The 24,610-nt window shown below is 41.3% G+C and overlaps 1 protein-coding gene across 5 annotated transcripts in view; it reads left to right on the plus strand.

Moving 5' to 3' along the window:
• ADCK1 (aarF domain containing kinase 1) overlaps window positions 1-17,917 on the plus strand; it is a 216,528-nt gene extending 198,611 nt beyond the window's left edge. For all 5 annotated transcript variants that reach the window (XM_072623681.1, XM_072623682.1, XM_072623683.1 and 2 more), the window contains 4 exons: window positions 5,236-5,385; window positions 7,464-7,661; window positions 13,257-13,450; window positions 17,009-17,917. In XM_072623681.1, the coding sequence (XP_072479782.1) occupies window positions 5,236-5,385; window positions 7,464-7,661; window positions 13,257-13,450; window positions 17,009-17,180 (714 nt within the window). In that variant the 3' untranslated portion in view covers window positions 17,181-17,917. The remainder of the gene's footprint in view (window positions 1-5,235; window positions 5,386-7,463; window positions 7,662-13,256; window positions 13,451-17,008) is intronic.
• Window positions 17,918-24,610: the final 6,693 nt, after the last annotated feature.

Below are 24,610 nucleotides of genomic sequence, written 5' to 3' on the forward strand. Positions count from 1 at the left end.
ATATATCTTCTGAGTCTTCTTTTCTCCCAGCTAAACAGCCCCAATTCTTTTCAAACAATCAAAATGAAGCCCATGGGCCCATAATTTGAATCTTTCCTTTAAAAATCTTTCCTTTTCTATAATTTGAATCTTTCCTTTAAAAAAAATATTGACACATTTAACCACTTTACAGATGAGGAAACTAAAGTTAAGAGAGGTTAAGGGACTTCTTCAATATTGTAAAGACAAACAACTTTGAAAGACTTAGGAACTTTGATTAACACAGTGACCAACCACAACTCCAAAGGTCTCAAGATGAAACATGCTACACACCTCCTGAAGGGTTATAGACTCAGTGCAGATTGGAACATCCATATTATTTGGACATGACGGATGGGGGAATAGAGGTTTTGTTTTTCTTACTCTGTCATTTAGAGAGAGGGGAGGGGGGGGGAGGGAGAGAGAGAGAGACTCTGACTGTGAAGACAGAGAGAAAAGGAGGGAGAGAGAGGATTTCTGTTCATTTAAGAAATTAATTTTTTTAAAATAAAGATAGGCCTTTATTTCAAGAAGCAGCTTAGGGTCATGAAAAGAACTTTGTAATTTCCCAAAGGCAGTCTGACCCTCTCTCCTTTTGTTTAGTACATTATCCCTTTTCAGTGTCTGCTCAAGAGATACTTACTGATAGACAAGTCGTACAGCTTGTCTTTCCAGCTGTGTATCATCATCTGGACAAAAGGCATTCTTTATATATGTGGTTTTTCCTATGGGGATAGCTAGATTGGACTCTTTTGAATTCTTTTGAGTGATTATGGATCTAATTAGGAAGCCCTGTAATGTTCTGGGTCTTGTGGGTAGTGGTGACTATCTCAGAACTGTCTATAAAATGAAGAATATTGGGCAATGGTGACCCTTCCACATCCAGCTCTAAATCTATAATATTATGGTTCTATCTAGGGTTGCCTTGAAAGAAAACAAAAATCAGGAGGGGGGGTGGTGTTGGAAGCCTGTTAGACTTTGTGGAATGTGAAGAATGTATATGGTGTGTGAGTTGTGGCCTGACTGCTAAACCTAGTGTTACTTTGATTGTACATCAACAAATCTCATTCTGTTTTCAGCAGTAGTTGCTGGAGCATCCATCCTCCATGGTTTGCTTCTGAATGCATGATTTCTTAATTCTTTCAGCCCTGAGGATATCCCCAAAGCACGGAGCCCAGTACTGGCAATTGGAGGCAACTCCAAATCATCCCAATCACCCCTCTTTAGCCATACCACAAAATGAACTCTGTTTGGTTATCCTTTCTATGGAAACCTAGCAGGTACCTGCTAGATGGCACCTGTGTCTGCTGTAAACTTTAAATACTTGAGGTTTACAATGCATTTTTTCCCACAAAAACTTAAAAACAAGTTTTGTGAGGTAGAGAGTGCAATTCTTATAATCTCTATTTTATTTATAGCTAAATAGATCCACAGCTAGCTGGAGCATTTACTGTTTGCCAGGCATTGTGCTAGGAGCTGGAAATACTAATATGAGCAAATAGAATGGTCCCTGCCTCGAGGAGCTTATATCCTGTTGAGAGATGACAAACACATAAAGGGGATCTGGAAAGCAGGGGGAGAGGGCAAGGCGAGGAGGAAGAGAAAGCCAAAGAGTGAGTGGGGCAGGGAGGGAAGTTGTGGTTTTGGTTTGTCCTTCCTTCTCAAAGAGGACTAGGACATCAGAAGGTGATTCCATGACTTGCAAGTGAGAGAGAGCTGTGTAGTCACCAGCCTCACTGTCTCCTCTGGAGCCCTCTGGGTCTAGTGGCAAGATATTGTTCAGGATGACCGGAGTTGCTTCCAGCAAGGAGTGAAGTGATCATGGCTAGAGGCCTTCAGGAAACATCAGGGCTAGGAAGTCACTAATCAGAATAGCCCTGGAAATTTCCCCAAGGTGGAAGGTAAACAGGTAAAGTCTGGAAAGGGATAGGGAAGCATCTGGAATTGCTGGACCAGAGGCTATGTGTTATACTGTTAATTGAAGCTATGGGTCAGGGGTCAGGTTTCCAGTCATCATAAGGAAGAAAAGCATATTTGACCAGTCTTTCGTCTAATGAAGTTTGCTCCAAGCTAGAGGTCTGTGGGGACCATTGTGGCAACAGGGAGCAGTGTGGCACAGGAATAAGAGTCCAGTGACTTTTGATAAGTCACTACCTCTCTGTGCCTCGGTTTCCTCATTTGTCAGAAGGATGTAATAGCCCCTGGCCTGCCTATTGTGCATGGTTGTTATGAGAGTGAATGAGATAGTGGAGTGGAGGCAATTTGAAAAACTTTTTTAGAAAACTGAAGATATAGTTCAGTTAGTTATTACTTTTCTGACACATTGCAATTCAGCTGGAGTTAAAAAGAGCGGGCCTCACAGTTAGCATTAGCTAAATAAGCAAAAATAAATGCATAGAAGAACCACACAGAGACCTACAGAGGGCTTTACATAAATTTTCCCAGGGGGAGTAGGGTTGGTAGAGACACCCTCACAATGGTGGCCTCAGATTTGCACATTCAGCAAAATTACAAACACATGTCAATGTATTCACCAACAGACACACATGGATGATGCTAATACACACACACATACATATATACACACATATGTGTGTATACACATATGAGGCTATATGTGTGTATAGGCTGTATGTATGCCTATCCTATATGAGGCTATATATGTGTATGTATATACACAATGCTATATACGTATATCGTTTGGTTGGTTGTCTTTTGTTCTCCAAGAGTAACAAAGTGAAGTCACTATGCTGGTCAGGTTTCAGTGTATGTGACTGTGGCTGATCAGACCAGTGTGAGCTTGGAATGCTCTGTCAGGCACAAACAGCACGTGAGAACATTGGGGGTAGATACTCCAAATTTGCGCATCCTGTGTTTCCCTTGAACTGCCTCAATTCTGCTTTGCTCATAGAGCACAGCACCTTCTCTGATGTGGGCATGCCATGCTGAGTGGTCCTGTGCCAGTGTCTCCCATGTCATACAATCAAATCCAAAGTTGAGAGGGACCTTGAGAGTGTCCTTGTATCGCTTTTTCTGACCACCATGTGATGCACACAGGCAGACCTGTTCGAATCCATTATCTCATTGAGTTTCAACCAATAGCTCTGGGAAATAGGCAAACAGCTATTATTACTCAATAGGTCTGCCTGTAATAATAGTAGGAGGTCTTTTCCTCTTTCTCTGCCTGGACACTGATTACTGTAACCACTATTAGAACCCAGGCATGAGTAGCAAATTCGGTTAAATTCAACAAGCATTTATCAAAGGCCTACCATGTAGTAGACACCAAAGACCAAAATAAAAGGTAATCCCTGTCCCCGGGGAGCTTTTATTCTACTGGGGGTACAGCTGGTAAGCAGCTAAGTAAATACAAGATAATATGAGGAAAGAGAGGTCACTCACCACTGGGAGTGAGGAAGGATTTCTCCTGGGAGGTGCGCTGAGCCTTGAAGCCTGGAAACCCTAACAACTGCCAGGCTTGACCATTTCATTGTGATGATATGGCAGGATATGGCCAGATGTTTGATTCTCTAGAACCTCGCTGTTAGGATTTGAGGCATATTGTCTATTTTGTTTTTCCCAAGTTGATTCTTTGCTTCATTTTAACTAATCTCTGGCGTCTCTGGTGTTCCTAGGATGTGTGTGTGTGTGTGTGTGTGTGTGTGTGTGTGTCTGTATGTGTATAAATCATTAAGGCATTCACCTGAGTCAAGTGTGTGTGTGTGTGTATGTGTATGTGTGTGCGTGCGTGCGTATGTATGTAAATCCTTAAGGCATCCAACTGAGCTGGGTGTGTGTCTGTATGTGTGTAAATCATTAAGGCATCCAACTGAGTCTGTGTTTGTGTGTGTGTGTCTGTGTGTGTAAATCATTAAGGCATCCACCTGAGTCCAGAGATGAAGGAAAAGGAGTAAAGTATGTGATACAGTGACTGCTTTACAGAGACATCAGTTTGTTCTGGGGAGACACATGGACAGATCTGCTGTGGGCCCAGAGTTGGTTGTATTCTGGGGGAGTGTTTCCTTGCTCTAGAAAGGCTTTTAGCTTTAATAAAAAGGGAGCAGAGATAAGAAGGCTGCCACTGGGGGTGGGGAAGGCAGCAATGACAGAATGATTTAAATGGCCTCTCCAGTGTCATTTCATCTGTGCAGGCATCATAAATCAGATTAGCATTGGACTCAGGAAGGGAGGGCATGGGAGAGAGATACATGGAGGGAAAGAAAAGCACTGTGCTCTGCTCACCCCTTAGAATCTGGCCCAGACTCTTCTGAGCTGAGAATCCGTTGGGGATTAAGCCATGGCCTGGTGAACAGCTGGAGAGCTATTCCCTGGTGGACCTGAGGACTAGGGTTTTATCTTCCTGGCAGCCCAAGAGGGATGGTTGCCTTTTGTCTCTCACCTTCTAATTCTGACCCCTGCCCCCACCAGGTAGGCTCTTTGGAAAATGGTTTCTCTGCCACTCCTTTGGCCCTAAGAGCCCCAGGCCTCACTTTTGCACTGTGTCCGTGTGTTTCTGCAACCCTGGGCTTCTCCGTGCAAAGATTTAGGACTAAATTTCCATCTCACCAGTGTAAGAGGAAGAGGAGAGGAAATGTAGGTGTAGAAGCATAGGACTTGAGATGAGGAAGAAACCTAGCACTCCCACCCCCCATGTCCCACTGTGCCTTCTGACTTGCTTGAAATGTCGGGAAGGGAAGGCATGGAGGAGAGAGATAGAAGAAAGTTGTACAATAGAAGGGAGAGAAGTGAGGATTAGAAAAGGACCCTGGACAAGTCACTTTACCCTATTTGCCTCAGTGTCCTCATTTGTAAAATGAGCTGGAGGAGGAAATGGCAAACCACTCCAACATCTCTGCCAAGAAAATCTCAAATGGGGTCACAAAGATTTGGATAAGACTGAAAAAAAAAACCCAGAGAACAATTTTTGTCGCTAGAAGAAGAATTTGAATGTTGCTTCTTTCCCCCTCCTGCTCTTTACACCCTCATCTCAAGGACTACCAGCCATCAGCTCCACTACGAAACCTGTCTCTTTCTGCTCAACCTCTTCTAGTCCCTTTGTCCCCTCCTTCTGCTAAGGACAGTGCCTTGCACATAGTAGGTGCTTAATAAATGTTTATTAACCAACTGGATTGGATGGAATAAAATGGAAGGCCCCACTTGGAAGTGTTCCAGTCCCAGTCCAATGGGAGCTTCATTCCTAACCTTTTCCTTTTTCAGATCTCCCGACAATTGGGAAAGATGTACAGTGAGATGATCTTTGTCAATGGCTTTGTGCACTGTGACCCACACCCAGGCAATGTCCTGGTGAGGAAGTGTCCAGAAACGGGGAAGGTGGAGATTATTTTGTTGGATCATGGATTGTACCAGGTGAGTGAGAACACCCCCAATCCACCCTCAGAGCCAAGATGGGAATTGTTTCACTATCTCCTAAATTCTACAAACACCACTCTACTAGAGATTGATTTTTAACTGGAGGATGAGGGAAGAAGGTAGCATCTGAGATGAGCCTTGAAGTATTTCAGCAGGTGGAAGTGACAAAAGCACATGTTCTCAGCATGGATGATGACCTGCATGAGTGCATGGAGGCAAAAATGGACTAAGTGAGTTTCAAGAATGGAGAAGAGGGACATTTAGATACTGCAGTGGATACAATACCAGCCCTGGAGTCAGGAGGACCTGAGTTCACATGTGACCTCAGATATTTACTAGTTACATGACCCTGGAAAAGTCACTTAACCCTGGTTGCCTTAAAAAAAATGAACATGGAGTTCAACTTGACTGGAATGTGAGTAGACAAAAAGAACGGTGAAATAAATACTTGAAAGGGAGGTTGCAGTAAGATTGTGATAAGTCTTAAATGCCAGGTTTAAGAGATTTTTATTTTGTCCTGTGGACAGTAGGGAACCAAGGAAGGTTTTTGAGATGAGTAGTGACATAGGCTAATGCCTGTTCTACCCTAATATGAAGCATATGAGGCCTCCAGGAGACAGTGGTAAAACTGGTGCTCCGTTAAGTGCTGAATGCCATGAGGACAAATGCCTCAAGTCAATGGCTCCTACCCAAAGTTAGTGAAATTCCTAAGAGTCCAACCTTGTCTGAAAAATGGCTGGGAAATCAGAGATTTGCCATCATTCATTTGGTAGTGAAATGAGATATAGCGAGAGAAGCACTGGATTTAGTCATTAGACACAGCTTCAAATTCTGCTACTTAGATGTTTGACCCCCAGTGAGTAAGTCACTAGTCTCTCTGGGCCTGTTTCCTTATCTACAAAATGGAGACTGGCCTAGATCAGGGATGAGGGAGCCTGTGGCCATGAGGCCACATGTAGCCTTCTAGATCCTCAGATGCGGCCTTTTGACTGAGTCCAGGTTTTACAGAACAATTTCTTCTATTAAGGGATTTGTTGTGCGAAGTTTGGAGTCAGTCAAAGGGTCACACTGGCCACGTGGCCTCGAGGTGATAGGTTCCCCTGGCCTAAATTATCTTTCTCTCGGAGATGGGACATGATTATTTAGGATCATTTAGGCTGAAATCCCATCCTGTCTTTCACCTTCTCTCTGTCAGGTCGGGGTGACCATTTGTGTGTGTATATAGAGTTGAGGAAAGTGTCAACTGGACCAGACCGGCCTCTAACTTGTGGATGGCCAGAGCCAAGCAGAGCAGGGTAGAGATAGGAGAGTCAGGAATCAAACAGATGTTTAATTTTAAAGTGAGGGAAATGGCTTGCAAGCCAGGAGGCAGATTAGACATATGTGCCAGGACCTTGCCCCTGTTGGGGGGGACCCACTTTAGTGTGGCCAAATCACAATACATGTACCAGTGGCTGCAGCCCTGACAATGAGATGTAGCAGCAACAGTGAAACAAGTTTGATTCATAGCAGGGTTTCATGACCAGAACTTTCTGAGCTCAGAGAACACCTGGTGCTGGTCAAAACAATACAACAATTAGGTAAATTTTGTCAAAGGGTGAGAACATACAGGGGGTGAGTGCAAAGGATTATTGTTATGCCAAACTCAGGGAACAACTTGCTTCTGGGCCTTACCTCTGGAAAACAGGAGGTCTCTTACTATCTGGACAGAAGCATTAAGGGAAAGTATGCTTTCCATTTTGTAGATCTCTACAAATAAATCCCCAGTGGCCTGAGAATTGTTCTGGTTTTAGGATGGCATTGGGAGATTTTACCAGGAGTCTCCTGGTCTTTTTCCAAGTTCCCCAGTTTTACTCTTAAATTCGTGGTCCCTTGAAAAACTCAGGGGAAATTGGACCTTTAATTGCCTCACCATCATTTCTGCTGGATATTGAGTCTAGAATGAAGAGACACCACCATCCCAGCCATATCTTCAGAGAGACATGACTCCAGGGTGGGTTATTTGGGGCTGTTTCCCATTGGGGTTATGAGGGACAGAGACGTTTACTTCCTGTTGCTTCCATTCCTGACTGCAGATCCTGACAGATGAGTTTCGCCTGGATTACTGTCACCTCTGGCAGGCCCTGATCAAGGCAGACATGAAGCGTGTGAAGAAATACAGCCAGCGGCTAGGGGCAGGGGAACTGTATCCCCTGTTTGCCTGTATGCTGACAGCCCGGTCCTGGGACTCTGTCAACAAAGGCATTGGCCGGGCACCAGTCACTGCCAATGAGGTAGGTCCTTGCCCTCCTCCAGCAGTGGGGAGAATTAGTTATCCCTATAGCCAGGTCTCTGGAATAGATGGAAGGCCCTGAAGTCAGGTGGAGGATTCTCTGATTCCTTTGTGGTTCCTATAAGAGGAACAAGGAACCATGAGGGCTAAGAGGAAAAGGGAAAATTTTAAGCTTATGCATATCATTATTTCTCTTAGCTCCTCTACCTGCTGGACCTGCTTCTTTGCTTGATCATGATTTATATTCTGCCCCACTTAACTGTGGGCAAACCCCAGTGCTCTGTCCTGGATCTTTCTCCTCTGTACTCTCCCGATGAGCTCATCAACCCAATGATCACTTCTGCACAGATGACTCCCAAATCTAAGTAGATAGCTAAATCCTGCCTCAGACAATTGTAAAGTTCTTTTCAAGTCTCAGAGCACTAAGTACAGTTAGCTGGTGTTCCTATTATTATCTCTGTATCCAGACCTAGTCTCTCTCCTGAGAGACTAGTCTTCTGTTATCAACCACTATCAGGCATTTTGAACTATGTCCCATAAGCATCTGAAACTAAGTATGTTCATTATCTTTTCCCCAAAACCCACTCCTCTTTTGAACTTTCCTATTTCTGTTGAGGTCACCATTGTCCTTCCAGTTAATCCAGATTTATAGCCTAGAAGTCATCCCTGACTCCTTACTCTTCCTCATCTGCCAAGTCTTGTCAGTTCTTTCTCCATAATAGCTCTTGCCCCCAATGCTCTTTCTTTACTCATGCGACCCACCGTAGTTCAGTCCCTCATCCCATCTTGCTTGGACAATCCTAATCTACACCTAACTCCAGAGAAAGCGACCATACCATCTGCAGTCTTGATCTCTGCAGGACTCTGCCTAACCAAAGCTTACTTATCCTCTGAAGCTTGTGTCCTGTGTGACCTTAGATGGTGCAGTACTATAGGGCTCTGGGTTCATATCCTGGGTGACTTTGGGCTACTTAGTCACTGAATTACTTTTCTGTGAAAGCATTTATGTAACTTGTAAAGTTTTGCAAAGTACTTTGCAAACATTATCCCATTTGATCTTGACAACAACACTGAGACCTAAGTGCTTCTCGTATTCCTGCTTCTAGATGAGGAAACGGAGCAGACTGAGTTCTGTGATGTGGCAACTTGAGGAGGCTGGACTCGGTGACCTCTGAGATCCAGCATATCATATCATACCATATCAAATATCTGTATTGTTTTTATTTATATCATTATATAATTATTATACGTCATAACTGTATATTTATGTATTGTATTATATGTACTATATACATATATTACATGTTATTACCTAATTATGTATTATATTACGTAATATAATAATTGCAATATATTGCATATAATGTGATATTCTAATTACTACTATAACATTCCTGATATATTATAGTTCTAGAGCTGTAATCCTATAAAAACTTCTCTGAGTCTGTTTTCTCATTTGTAAAATAAATGGGTTGAAGCAGATAGCTTCTGAGGCCCACTTCAACTCTAGGATCAGTAATCCTAAGATCTCCTATAACTGTTTTAAAAGCTGCTTCCTCCATGAGTTTATACGTATATATATGCATTGTATTTCTTTTTTGTATGCCTCTTTAAAAAAATTAGATATTATTTTGTTTTTTCCCTAGTTACATTTTAAGATAATTTTAAACATTCATTTTTTTAAAAATTTTGAGTTCCAAGTTTTCCCTCTCCCTCCCTCACTGCACCCCAACCTAAGACAGTAAGCAGTTTAATATAGGTTATTCATGTACATGAATTGCATTTCAACTGACTGTAAGATTACAGAGAGAAAACATCTTCTCCTGCCTTGAATTCTGCCAATAGGCCTTTGTTTTCATTTGCATCCTTCTCTGCCATGGAGAGGCAGTTTTATATGTCTTTCTTATGCTTATTTGGTATAGTTCCTGAGGGCTTCCCTAGGACCTATCCTGTGCTCTGCCTCCCATGGAACCTGATATCCTTTTCCCACCCCCAGATTCCAAGTGAATTTTCTCTAGGTCTCAGGAGAGCCTAGTCTGGTCATCTCTGATTTTGGCAAGGGAAGGTGTTAGACTGGATCATTTGGTCACTCTCTGTGCCAGGCACTGTGCTATGTGGTAGGGATAAAAAAAAAAAGGCAAAAACAGGGTCCCCGACCTCAAGGAGTTCACATTCTACTGGAGGAGACATACAAAATAACTATGTACAAATGGGATATCCATCTCCATATCTCTTTAGACAGATCTAGATATATATAGAAAGGGAAGGCACTAGCAGTTGGGAGGAACTAACATGGGAATGAGAATTGGGGACTGGAAAAGACTTCCTTTAGAAGGTAGGCTTTGAGCTGAGTCTTAAAGGAAACTGTGGAAGCCAAGAGACTGGTGAGGAAGAAGAGCATTCTAGACATGGGGGCCAGCCAGTGCAAATCCCTGGAGTCATGAGATGGAAGGTCCTGTTCAAGGAATAGTAAGAAGGCCTATGTACCTTTAATGTCTCTTCCTGCTTTAAGTCTCTGCTGTCTGAGTGGGGTTGGGGGGAGGGGTATCTGATCTATTTCTGGTTTTGTTTGATTGGCCTATCCTAGCATAAAGGTGGTGTTGCTGTGGTTGGTTTGGGATAAGAGAGTAGCAGGAGATGGGGGAGAGGGGGAGAGACAGAGAGAGAGACACAAAGAGAGAAAGAAAAAAACAGATAACAAGAATAAGAGAGCATGTGAGAAAGAGAGAAAGAGAGGGAGAGAGAGAGAGAGGGAGAGAGAGACAGAGACAGAGACAGAGAGTGAGAGCACTAGCTAGCTTTTTGGATGTCTGACTTTGTGCTGAGATGTTCCAGTCTGATAGCAGATGCCTGGAGGAAATTTCAAATCATGGAGCAGCTCAGGCATTAATAGTACACACATGTTTCTTAAAGGGCCAATGACTGTTAACCAGTTTAAGAAGAATGGGCTGGAAAGTGGGGGTGGGGTAGAAGCTTTCTGAATATATACTGCTCATTGTTGGTACTCATTAAATATTGGTTGATTGAATGAATGAACCAAAATCACTGCTGAGTAGAGTAATGCTCTGCCTGTTTTGTGTGTCCTTTTACACATTATGATTCTCTCAAAATGGAGGGGATGGTATTGGCCCCGTTTCCTCACTTTAATTAAGCAATTCAAAAAAACGATCCTTATGCAAACAAGTGGGTAAAGTGTTGGACCTGGAGTCAGAAAAACCTGAGTTCAAATCCTGACTTGGACATTTACTAGTTGTGTGATACCTTGGACAAGTCATTTAACGTTTATCAGCCTCAGTTTGCTCATCTGTAAAATGGGGATAGTAGCTCCTACTTCCTAGAGTTGCTGTGAGGATCAATTGAGATATTTGTAAAGTCCTTGGCAAATCTTCCAGTGCTATATAAATGCTAGCTATTATTGTGATTATTGTTAAATACCTAATATCAGATATTATTGTCCCTCTACAAATGGGGAAACAGAGGCAAAAGAAGTGTTACATGATTTTCCCCAAGGTTACATAATTATGACTGTTTACAAGAAGGCTGAGAAGAGATCTTGGTTACCCTATTTAGTATGGTCCAGAAGCTGGATGCTACACTTTCCTCACCCCCAGACCCTCCCTTCTTCCTAGCCTCCATCTTTCTTTTGAAGGAACCATTATTCTTCCAGTTTGACAGCTTCATAACCTCAGTATTATACTAGACTCTTCACTATCCCTCACTTTCCCCTCCCCCTGCCGTTTCCAGTCAGTTGCCAAATCTTGCCATTTCTACCTCCATTATTATCTCTGATATTACACCCCTTCTTTCTACTCATATAGCTACCACCTTAGCTCAGTTTCTTATCACCTCTCACTTTGATGATTACAATAGCCTTCTAATTAGTCTTCTTGCCTTACTTCTCTCCCTATTCCATCTCATCCCTCACATTACTGTGTAGCACCAATGTGATATTCACAGCACCTATAGTGGCCATTAATATCCCTATCCTGGCACAATTCTGAATCGCAAAATACAACAGACTCTGCACATGGAAGACAGAACCAAAACATTTATTCAGACACCAGAAAGCCAAATCCATAATAGTAGCAAAGACATCTATACACTAATAATGTAGTGGGCACCACTAGCCCCAAACCTTCCCCCTGCAAGGCTTCACACAAACCAACTTCATTAAACAAATCACAAGCAGGCTCTCTTAACTCACACTAGCCAGCTGCCTGCTTGCCTGCATCCTTCCTAGCTCTGGCTGGTCTCTGACCAAATTTCCTCTTATCTCTGCTCCACCTTTCCTGTTCTGCCCATTCAGCAAACTCCTCCCACCACATGTAGCTAGGCTTTCATATGATTTAAGCAGATCACATGGGCGTATTAATGAATGGGAAAGATCTTTCCATTTAAATTACCATTACATGCTGCCAAAATGTTTTTCCTTAGGTGCTCATCTAACTATGTGGGTCCCCTACTCAATCACCTCAGTGACTCCCTATTACCTGTGGGATCAAATATAAAATCTTCTATTTAGCTTTTAATGTCCTTCACAACCTGGGCTCAAACTATCTTTCCAACCTCACTAGATAGATTTTCCATCCTATACTCTTTGAGCCAGCCCAACTGGCCTTCTCTTTGTCCCTCACGAAGTCTTCTTCTGTGCTGGTGCCTGGAATGTACTTCCTCCCTAACTCCACCTTACAGAGTCTCTCTCTTCCTTCAGGAGACAGCTGAAGTATCACCTTGTACCTGAAATCTTTCCTGATCCCCCCAAATGCTAATGCCCACCGTGCCTCTGAAAACTCCCTTGTAGTTCATATTTCATATTTACATATTGGTCCTCTTCAGGAACGAAGGACCAACAACCACCTTGCAGTTAGCACCTTTGTATTTCTTCTCTTTATATTGATTCTGTGTGTGCTTCTATTTGTACTTGTTTTGTCCCTCCATTGGAACATGAGGAAACTGAGACTTACAGAGGTTAACAGTGTGAGGCACCTAGATTTTGAAGTGGAAAGAGCACTGGAACTGTAGTCAGGAAGACCTGAGCTCATATTCCAGCCTCTTGACACTTAATAGCTGTGTGACCCTGGACAAATCACTTAACTTCTTTTTGTCTTACCTGTAAAATGGGAATTATAATAGTACCTACTTTCCAGGATTACCGTAAGTATCAAATGGGATATTTGTAAAGAGGTTAGTGTGGTGCTTGGCACACAGTAGGCATCTTACAAATGGTTATTCCCTCCATTCCCCTCAGGATAATAGTAAGTGTCTAAGGCTGGATTTCAATTTAGGTCTTCCTGTTCTAGATCCAGTGCTGTGTCCATTAGACTAAGTAGGTGTAATGTATGTGTGTGTGTGTGTGTATAGATATATATCTATCTATATCGATACACACACACATATATATATATATATATATATATATATATATATATATATATATATATATACACACATATATATTATCATACCCATTGTGCAGATGAGGAGCCTGAGGCTCAGAGTGATCAGTGATTAGCTCCAGGTCACACAGCTAGCATGTGGCCGAGATGACATTTGAACCCATGGATTCTCACTGCAGATTTTCTTTTTCCTTTCTCAGGATGTGGAGATTCGAAACAATGCTGCTACCTATCTCCCACAAATCAGTCAGCTCCTCAACAAAGTTCCCCGGCAGATGTTACTCATCCTCAAGACTAATGACCTGCTCCGGGGCATCGAGACAGCCCTGTCTACCAGGGCCAGTGCCAGCTCCTTCCTCAACATGTCTCGATGCTGTACCCGAGCCCTAGCTGCGTGAGTCTCTGAATTCCCAGGGACCTTTTTTCATTCTTGCTCAAGAGAAGCCTAACTACCCATGTCATCTTCAGACTTCAGATCAATTCACTAAAGAGACTCCCCTCAAGGGTTTTAACACTGCATTGAGCAGAGAAAATTTTCTTTTTTTAGCCCACCTCACTTTTTCTTTGTTCTCAACTTCCAAAATTCAGAAAGAAAAGCAGGGAAGAGGGTGACCAGAGAATTACAGATTTGGAGGTAACCTCAGTGGCCATGTCTGTTTGTTTTCTAATGAAAGAGAAACCCCATTTCCTTAGACAGCCCATTCCACTCTGGGATAGCTTTCTTTGTTAGAAAGGTTTTTTTTCTTTTTTTTAAAGTTTATTTATTTATTTTTAGTTTTCAACATTCACTTGCATAAGTTTTAAATTTTCTCCCCCTCCTTTCCCTCCTCCCTCCCCAAGAGGGCATGTAATCTGCTACAGACTCTACATGTACATTCCTGTTAAACATATTTTCACATTAGTCATGTTGTATAGAAGAATTAGAACAAATGGGAGGAATCATGAGAAAGAAAAAACAAAGCAAAACAAAAAAAAAGAAGAAAATAGTCTGCTTCGCTCTGCATTCAGATTCTGTAGTTCTTTCTCTGGATGTGGGTGGCATTTTCCATCATGAGTCCTTTGAAATTGTTTTAGGTCCTTGAATTGCTGAGAAGAGCCAAGTCCATCAAAGTCAGTCATCACCCACTGTGGCTGTTACTGTGTACAGTGTTCTCCTGGTTCTGCTCACTTCACTCAGGATCAGCTCATATAAGTCTTTCTAGGTTTTTCTGAAATCTGCCTGGAAAAGACTTCTTTTTTTTTCCTTTTTTCCCCACTTAATAGCATTTTATTTTGTCCAATTACATGCAAAGATAGTTTTCAGCATTTACTTTTATAAGATTTTTGAATTCCAAATTTTTTTCTCCCTCTTTGCCTTCCCTTCCCCTCCCCAAGAGAGCAAGTAATCTGAAATAAGCTATCCATGTACAGTCATATTAAGCATGTTTTTGGGAAAGGCATCTTGCAGAAGGTGGAATTTTAGCTAGGAAGGATTTAAAGGAAACTGGGGAAACTAGGAGTTGGAGTTGAAGAAGGAGAACATTCCAGGCATGGGGGATAGATAGTGAAATGCCCAGATTTAGGAGATGGAGTGTCATAGGGAGCAAAGTTGTCACTGTCACTGAATTCCATAGTACATGGAAGGGTGTGGAGTATAAAACTGCAAAGGTAGAAGGGGCAAGTTATATAGTTTATGAGGGGGATGGGGACCAAGGTTAGCAGGAGTCAGACCTGTTTGGCAGCTGAATGGAGGATAGACTGGAGTGAAGAAAAACTTGAGGCTGGAAGACGAACCAGAAGGCAGTTTCAGTAGACCAGGCATGATATAATGGGGGCTCAGGCCAAGATGGAGGCAAGGTTAAGCAAGGGTGTTAGAGGAAAGAAGGGGACATATACGAGAGATGTTACAAGGGTAGATGCAATAGAACTTATTGACTGCTTGGATGTAGAAGGATAGAGAGTGTGTGAAGTTGAGGCTGACATTTATGTTTGGAGCCTGGGTGACTGGGAGAATGGTGGTAGCCTTGACAATCATAGGAGAGTCATAAAGACGGGAGGGTTTGAAGGCCATTGGAAAACAGACGTGTATATGGGGGTAGGGGCCAGAGATGGGAAATAAGAGGCTTTATTTATCATTCTTTCATACCTTTGATCCCTTTCAGTTAAACACCTCCCAACATGAGTATTATCAGAGTCTGGCATTATGGTCCTGGCTTATTGGTTGGTCAGTTGGTCATTAAACATTTACTCAGCATCTAGTAAATGCCATGCACTGTGCTTAGCACTGAGAATCCCAAAGGAAAGCAAAGACACTGACCCTGCTCACAAAGAATTCACACTCTTTTTTAAACTGTTATTGTTCTTTCCAATCCGTAAACATTTGTTTTATCTTCCTTTCACTTCCTTCCCAGTTGTACAAAAACAAACAAAAAAAGAAGCTCCCATAACAAACATTCATAGTTAAGCAAAGCAGATTCTTATGTTGGTCATATCTAAAAATGCATGCCTCATTCTGCATTTTTAGTCTATCACCTCTGTGCCAACAGGTGGGTACCATAAAGGAGCCTACATTCTAATGGAGGAGAGGGATTTGCAGATTATTGCAGGATGGGAAAAACCTGCTTCAAATAGAAAGTTGACACAGGGAATAAAGCTCTAGATTTAGAGTCAAGAAGACCTGAATTCCAGTCCTTCCTCAGGTACTAGCTGTGTGACCATGGTCAAGTCACTTAACTTCTCTGTGCCTCTGTTTCCTCACCTAAAAAATGATAATGGTGGACCAGTTGGCTTGTAAGGTCCCTCCCACTTTTAAATTTATGATCTCATAAATTTGAACTTATCAGAATCTCTTGTGGTTTCAGATCCATTGTCTTCTGGATTCCTTGAAAGGCAAGATAGACTTTTGGCTCATTATAAAGAGGAAACTCCTAAGAATTATAATTGTCCAAAAATGCATTGATCTGCTTCATAAGATAGTGAGTTTCCAGTCACTGAAAGTTTTCAAGTGGAAGGTAATGATCATTTGCTGTGGGATACACAGAGGTGATTTATGCTTTAGGTAGAGGTGAGACTAGGGGAATCACTGAGGAAGGTCCCTTCCAGTTCTGAAGCTTCTTTGGAAAACAGAATTGTTCTTATACTTCTGGGTGGCAAAAGGAAGAAGGATCTAGGACCTTTAATTTTTTTAAATATTAAAACCCTAATCGAAAGGATCAGTCACTAGCTGAGAAGTATTATCCCTGGACAAGACCAAGACTTCTGTTTATCTAGAGTGATTGAGGAATGGCAACTTCAACCAATTAAATCAAGAATGACCATAAGTAGAATGCCAGATTTGAAAGAACTAAGATCCAACAAAATACCTTTGAACAAAAACTCATGTGAATTACCTTTGACTTGAATGATTTGAAAATCTACTACCCGAAGTATAAATCCCCTCCACCTGCACCTGATAGGCCTCAGCTTGAAGACCTCCAGTGACAGGGAACTCCACACCTTCTGAGGCAGCCCACTTCATTTCTGGACAGCTGTAATTGTTAGGAGGTTCTTCTTAAAATGAAGGGAATCTATCCTGCCTTTCTAGGAATCCAGAAGACAATGGATCCGAAACCCTCAATTACCTTGAAGTATCTCAAGGACATCCTAAACAAACCTGTTATACTCTGCTGTGGATATGACAGGTGGAAGGGCTAGGGATCAATTGTATCAGTCCTAATGATGGCTGGGTTTTAGGGAATCTTTGTGTAAATGGGAATTTATTATCTTTATTGAAGAGAAAAAAGAACCTCTGCCTTATTGAAAAATTAAACCTGAGGGACAAAAAATAGAGTTGCTCCAGCAGCCCATTTTGAAAGGACCATCACAATATTGACACTGCTAACCTGCAAGCTGGGATCATGGTCAGGAGGTTGATGGTGACCAGTGCAGCCATCTTTAATTTGTCTTCCCCCTCCACTTTTTTCTCTCCCCTCAGGCACAAGAAGAAAAAGACTTGCTCATTACTCAAGAGGATCCAGATATCTTTTGAGGAGTCGCTCAGCCTCTGGCAGATCAACCTGCATGAACTCTTCCTGCGTGTTCGGGGGTCTTGGCTGGGAAACTGGATCTTTACCCTGCTCTACTGGCTGTCTCCTGCTCCACACTGAGGGCCAGACTATATACACCTCCACCTTGTCCTACAGTGACACTGGGTTGAGTAGACAGAAGGGGAACTCTACTCTTTCTCTACTCTCCAGTGATGTGGTGGAGGAACTCCCAGGATCATTATCTTCTCTGTGGTTGTACTCCATGATACATTAGCCCAGCCCTGTATCAATCTTGTCACCATGTAATAGTGGTCATAGAGTGCACCAGGTGTCTTCTAAAATGGTGGAATGCCCCTCCCACCCCCTTCATCTTGACTCATGGAGCCAAACTTGGGTAGGGAAAAAACACCAGCTGTTTACTTCCCACTTCTCAAAAACAGAGTACTGTTGAATTGAGTACCACAGCTCCATTTCCCCACAAATGGAACCTCAGAGGTAGAATTTCACCAGCCTTTTATATGGCCAACCATATCACTCATCCCCTGGAATCCTCACTGCTGGATGGCTGTTGCTCCCATCACTGAGGCACAGTTTGATTCCAGAAGTGGATCAGGATGGATGAGCCAGAAGAAACTGCTCTTTTATCTGGGATGCCCCTTTGACCCAGAATGGTGATGGAAAGAAAGCAGGCATTTCTCTCCTCCCAACATTCCATACCAGAAGGTATAGGAAATTAAGATAAGGGAATCTATGAATTAGAAGACACTGCATTTATACTGTAAGCCCTGTCCAGATGACCTCTCTTGTTTCCTATCTCAGTAAATACTTCAATAAAAACTCCAGTGTTATACAAACTAGCTTCTTAATGTATCTGCATTTGGTGCCTTTCCTAATTAGATACCATGTTGTTCAGTCATGTCCAACTCTGTGATTCCATTTTGAGGTTTTCTTGGCAAAGATATGAGAGTGGTTTGCCATTTTCTCCCCAACTAATTTCTATAGATGAGGAAACTTGAGACAAACAGGGTTCAGTGACTTGCCCAAGGCCACAGCTAGTAAGTATCTGAGGGCAGATTTGAACCATGAGATGAGTCTTCCTGATTCTAAGCCCAGTGGTCTGTCCATTATGCCACATAGATGCCCACTAATTAGATGCTGTAGCAAGAATTGTTGTAGCTGCCCACACCAGGGCCTTTCCTAGTGTGGCTGAGATGAATCATGGCAACATAGCTTTAGAACTGGAAGCAGTGTTAGAGGTTATCAAATCCAACTGCCTCATTTTAGTTATGAGGAAAATGAGCTTCAGGTAGGTTAAGTGACTTATACCTGGTATAGTGTCTGTCACATTATTTGCCCAGGGCTACACAGTGGGTAAGTGTCTGACATAGAATTTGAACCCAGGTTTTCCTGACTTCAAATCCAGCACTGCTTACTACATCCTGCTGCCTGTAAGTGGCTTTTGCTAAGCCTTAGTTGATAAAATTTGTGCTAAGGATGGATCACTGTCGGAATTTGAACCAGGGTCTTCTACAATACCACATTGGAGTCAGGGGTAAAGCAGAGATAGGAAAAAAAGATACAAGAACTTAACTTGAAAGATAAAGTGGGGAATCCCAGAAATCATACCTGTGGCCTTGATCCAAAGTAGAGGTTAACAATGAAAGCTGTTGAATGAGAAGCAGTCCTAAAAGGTTTTAGATCTGCTCTCTAGAGGGAGCTAAGTGACACAGTGAATAGGTGCTGGCCCTAGAGTCAAAAAGACTCTTGGAAAAAGAGGGACATGAATGCATTGTTGGTGGAGTTGTAAATTGATCCAACGACTCTGGAAAACAATTTGGAACTCTCTCCAAAGGCCTACAAAACTACTAGGTCTGTATCCCAAAGAGATCAAAAGAAAGGACCCACATGTACAAAAACATTAAAAGCAGCCCTTTTTATGGTGGCAAAGAATTGAAAATTGAGGGGATGTGCACCAGTTGGGGAATGGCTGAACAAGTTGTGCTGTATGATTGTGAAAGAATACTGTTGTGCTGTAAGAAATAATGAGCAGGTGGATTGCAGAAAATCCTGGGAAGACTTCAGTGAACTGATGCACAGTGAAGTGAGCAGAATCGAAGTATCATACACACTAACAACAACATTATATGATCATCAGTGGTGCCTTAGCCAATCTCAGCAGTATGGCGGTCCAAGACAATTCCAAGGACTTATGATGAAAAATGCAATCCACCTCCAGAAAGAGAACTAAAGGAGTCTGAATGCTGATTAAATGTCATTTTTCACTTTCTTTTTCTTGCGTTTTTTTTGCAACATGGCTAAATACGGAAATGTGTTTTGCATGATTTCACATGTATAATTGGTATCACATTTCTTGCCCCTACGATGGATGGGGGAGGGGTGACAGGAAGGGAGGGAATTCAGAACTCAAAAATTAAAAAAAAAATGTTAAAAATAAATTTGAATTTTTTTAAAAAAAGGAAGATCTGAGTTAAAGGCCTACCTCAGACACTTACTAGCTACTTGACCTTGGGCAAGTCCCTTAATCTCTGGCTACCCCAATTTCCTCCACTGTAAAATGGGGATAATAATAACACCTAAGTCGGGAGGCTGTTGTGAAGAACAGATGAGATAATAGTGGGAAAGTGCTCAGCACATAGTATATCCTCAATAAATATTGCTTCTTTCCTTCTGGTGATATCAGATTGTGCGACAAGGGAAGAGAATTTCCCTGAACCTTTTAATTCTGTTTCATTAAATCCTCAGGAACAAAAAAAATAGTCCTGGATTTGGACTCCAGCTCTCAGCTTACTGTAAAGGTAATAAGATTCAGAGATGAAAGGAACCTTATCACTTAGTCCATTTATTCTAGTGGCATTTGAGTTTGAGGTTCGAGTTTAATAGACTAAAGGAGAGATGAGTGAGATGCCTTTCATGTTACAGATGACAGAGCAGGTAAGTTATTCAAGGTCACACAGGGAGTCAATTTTGGAGTTGAGATTCTCTCCCCTGTGGCGCACTGCAGTTTTATATAGGATGGGCCGTCATTTCAAGATGACCAAGAACTATGCCTCTGAGCTTCTTGGAAAAACTTTTGAAAAGCCTGTTTTTAATCATAAGAATACTTGTGACATTTTAAATTTTGGTGGCCTCCATGGTCCCTAGGAGTTTTGAGCTTTATTGGTCCTGATAGTCTTTACCTACCTTAGAGGCAACGTGGTATAAAAATTGGAGAGCTAGCATCAGAATCAGGAAGATCTGAGTTCGGGTCCTGCCTCTGAAACATATTGGCTGTGTGACTGAGTAAGTCACATAACTTCTCACTGCTTCCAGAAAATTTTCCATTATGACTATGATGAGTTTCAAAAGAAGGTTCAGTGTCTGCATTGGTAGGGATCCTTCATCTGGAGCTCCCTGTGCTGATGAAATCCAGAATCCTGTCCAAAAAAAGAAAAGTTGTCTTTTTTTCTTTCTGTTTAGGGATTGACTGACTCTGTTATCCTGGAATTGGAAGACTTCAAAGGTTGTCAGTGGGTTTGGCATGCCAGAAAGCAACAGCGTTCATTTTGTGTTTGTTCTTTTGACAAATCTGTATGCCTGAATTGGATATTAAAAGCCCTGCTTTAAAGGAAACTACTTAGGGAATAAAGATTCAGGTAGTAGGTGGAATGTGGGAGGGCAGGGGAGTAGGGGGCAGTGGAGTCGACCTGAGAAGAGTTTATTATACCCAATGTAATCCCTGGGACTTGGGGGGAAATGGGACTCATCAATTCAGTGTAACAGGTTTTTGCAAAGCACTTGCAACAAAGTCAAATCAAGCATGTATTTATTAAATCCCTACTATGTGCCAGGCACTGTGATAAGCAAAAGGGTTGCAAAGAAAGGCAAAAAACTGTTCCTGCCCTCAAGGACCTCACACTCTAATTGAAGTGAGGGGTGGGAGGTGAGGAAGGGGAAAGCCTTGCAAACAACTATACACAAGCAAGCAAGCAAGCAAGATATAGGGCAAATTAGAGATAACCACAGAGGAAAGACACTAAGGGGGAGGGAGGGACGGTCAGGAAGAGCTTCTTATCAAGTCCCAGTGTGCTATGGGAAGGAGGGCTGTCTTTATGGCTCTTACGGTCTAGAAGGGGCTAGGATGCCGTACTATGATAGCAGCAGTCGTCAGTAACACAATCAGTGCATTAGATGTAACGCTAACAAAACTTCTCTGGTGTTTTTGTCCTATCCCTCTGGGAGTCAATTGGAGTGAATTTTATTAGAAAAAGAGGTTTCTGCCTATTGTCCCCCAGGCTTAGCCCCAGGGTGGAGTGGTTTGTGCAGCCCAGAGGACCTGAGAAGAGAATTTTTCTCAGAGCTACCTGCTGTGATTCTGAAATGGTATCAGATTCGCTTCCACAGCCTGAGCCCCTCCCTGATTCCTTCTCTCCGTCCTGTAGAAGAAGCCATAAGGTTTGACAGATGATTGAGCTTAGTGCTTTTTTATAAAATGCAGCCACTTTTCGCCTGAAGCAATGATAATATCTATCAGGAAAGCAGCAGAGGCTGACTTTCTGAGGCCTTTCCCCTCCCTTAACACAGAGATGTTTTAGTGAATTTAGCTTCAGTAAAAAGTGTGGGTTGACAGTCCAAGAAAAGGCTGTTCCCTGTGCAACAGTTGGGATGTTGGCCTTGGAAATAGAGCTACCTCTTGATCTTAAAAAGGTTAGTTCTTAGCAACATATATTTGGAGTGAAGAGAGACCTTCTATCTACCCTAACCCTCCATTTTGTAGATGGGGAAACTGAGACCTCAGAAGATGTACTTTTTCCTCCTGAGGTAAAGTAAGTTTAGTTAGTATGCATAAGAGGAGGATTTTGGGTCTGGGTCCTCTAGCTGCAAAGCCACTGTTGTTTGAAAACCCAGGTCTCCTTGGATTTGAGTTCACTTCTCTATCCACTGCACTATGATACCTCTCCTTAACTGTCAATATAGAATTTAAGAGCTAGAAAGGTCCTTAGAAATAATCTAGTGCAGCTTCTTCATTTTCCAGATTAGGAAAGCAAGGACAGAGATCAAGTCACTTGTCTTAGAGTCACACAATTAATAAGCAGCAATGGTGAAACTTGAATCCAAATTTTCTGACTTGTAATCTAATGCTTTCTTTGCACAGCCACTCTTGGCACCTAAACAATCCAAACAATCTTTTGGGACTTGGATACTGTTTTCTCCTAATGCCATATTTGGATCAATTAATTATCAAGCTGTGAGATGCAACCAGTTAATGGGCTGCGGGATCTAAATCACTAATAATTAGAGAAATGCAAACTAGAACAACTCTGAAGTTCTACTTCACATTCATTATACAAGCAAAGTTGACAAAAAAAAAAAGGAAAATGACAAATGCTGGAGGAACTATGGGAAAATAGGTACATTAATGCATTGTTGGTAGAGTTATGACTTGGTCCAGCCATTCTAGAAAGCAATTTGGAACCATGCTCAAAAACAATATTAAACTGTGCATCCTCTTTGACCCAGCAATAGTGCCACTAATACCATACCCCCAAAAGAAATCAAACAAAGAGAAAAAGTAGCTGTGTGTGTGTGTGTGTGTGCGCGTGCGCGCATGCATCAGGTGGCAAGGAATTAGTAACTGAGGGGGTGCCAATCAATTGAGGAATGGCTGAACAAGTTATAGTATATGAATGCAATGGAATGTATTTGCCCTCCATTGCCGAAGAAGACCATAATGACATAACTTGCACTTGACTTTGTTTTGAGTGAGGGAGGGCTGTGCAGGTCACCAGCCTCACTTCTCCTCCAGAGCCATCTGAATCCAGTGACTAGGGTGACTGGAGATGACCCAGGATGAGGCAATTGGGTTAAGTGACTTGCCCAAAGTCACACAGCTAGTGCGTGTCAAGTGTCTGAGGTGAGATTTGAACTCAGGTCCTTCTGACTCCTGTACTGGTGCTTTAGCCACTGCACCACCTAGCTGCCCAAATGCAATGGAATACTATTGTGCTGTAAGAAATGTTGAAAGGGATAATTTCAGAGAAACTTTGGAAGATATATGAATTGAGGCAAAGTGAAGTGCACAGAACCAGAGGAATAATTTATACAATAACAACCATATTATAAACAACCTTGAAAGAATTGAGTATGCAATTAAAAAAACATTGAGTATGCAATTAGAAAAAGAAGAAATTAAAAATCCCTAAACACCAAATTGAAAATCCTAAAAATTAAAAGCCAGATTAATAAAACAATATAAGAAAACAATTTAATTAATACATAAAACTAGGAGTTGGTTTTATTGAAATATTTTTAAAATATATAAACCATTGGTTAATATGATTTTTTAAAAAAGAAAACCAAACCACTAGTATTAAAAATGAAAAGGGTTAATACATTATTAGTGAAGAGGGAGTTAAAACAATTATTATGAATTATTTTGCCCAATCATATGCCAATAAATTTAGCAATTTAAGTGAAATGGAAGAATACTTAAAAAAACATTAACTGCCCAGAGGAACAGAAGAGGAAATAGAATATCTAAAGAAACCAATTTGAGAAAAAGAAATTGAACAACTCATAAATGATCTTCCTAGGAAAAAGCATCAGGACCAGATGGATTTACAAGTAAATTCTACATACATTTAAAGATTAACTAATTTTGACATTAAATTATTTGAAATAATATACAAAGAAGTCCTACCAAACTCCTTCTATGAAACAAATATGGTATTGATACCTAAACCAAAAAGAGTAAAAACAGAGAAAAAATCATAGAACAATTTCACTAATGAATATTGATACAAAAATCCAAAATAAAACACTAGCTGGGAGATGCAACAATGTATCACAAAAATTATACATTGTGACCAAGTGGAATTTATACCAGGAAGGCAGGTTTGGTTTAATATAAGGAAAACTATTAGCATAATTGATTGTATCAATAACAGAGGCAACAAAAATCACATGCTCATATCCAATAGATGTGGAAAAAGTTTTTGAAAAAAATACAACATCAGTTCCTATTAAAAACACTTAAAAGCATAGGGTATAAAGGAACTTTTCCTTAGAATGATAAGACACATCTACCTAAAATCATTAGCAAACATTATTTGTAAGGGGAATAAGGTATAAGCTTGCCTAGTAAGGTCAGGAGAAACAAGGATACCCATTATGAATATTATTCAATATTGTACTAAAAATAATAGCAATAAGAGAAGAAAAAGAAATTTTAAAAATTTTGCAATCTGATAGAATACTTGGAAAATCCTCAAACTTTAAAAAGCTAGTTGAAACAATAATTTTAGCAAAGTAGCAGGATATAAAATAAATCCACATGAATCATCAGCATTTCTATATTTCACCAGCAAAGTCCTGCAAAAAAAAGATAGTAAGATATATTTCATTTAAAATAATCATAGATAATATAAAATCCCTGGGAGTATAACTGCCAAGACAAACCCAGGAATTATATGAACATAATTATAAAACCCTTTTTATCCAAATAAAATCAGATGCAAATAATTGGAGAAATATTAATTGTTCATGGGTGGGCT

The sequence above is a fragment of the Notamacropus eugenii genome, chromosome 7, assembly GCF_028372415.1.
Source record: "Notamacropus eugenii isolate mMacEug1 chromosome 7, mMacEug1.pri_v2, whole genome shotgun sequence".
In the NCBI taxonomy this organism is placed as follows: Eukaryota; Metazoa; Chordata; class Mammalia; order Diprotodontia; family Macropodidae; genus Notamacropus; species Notamacropus eugenii.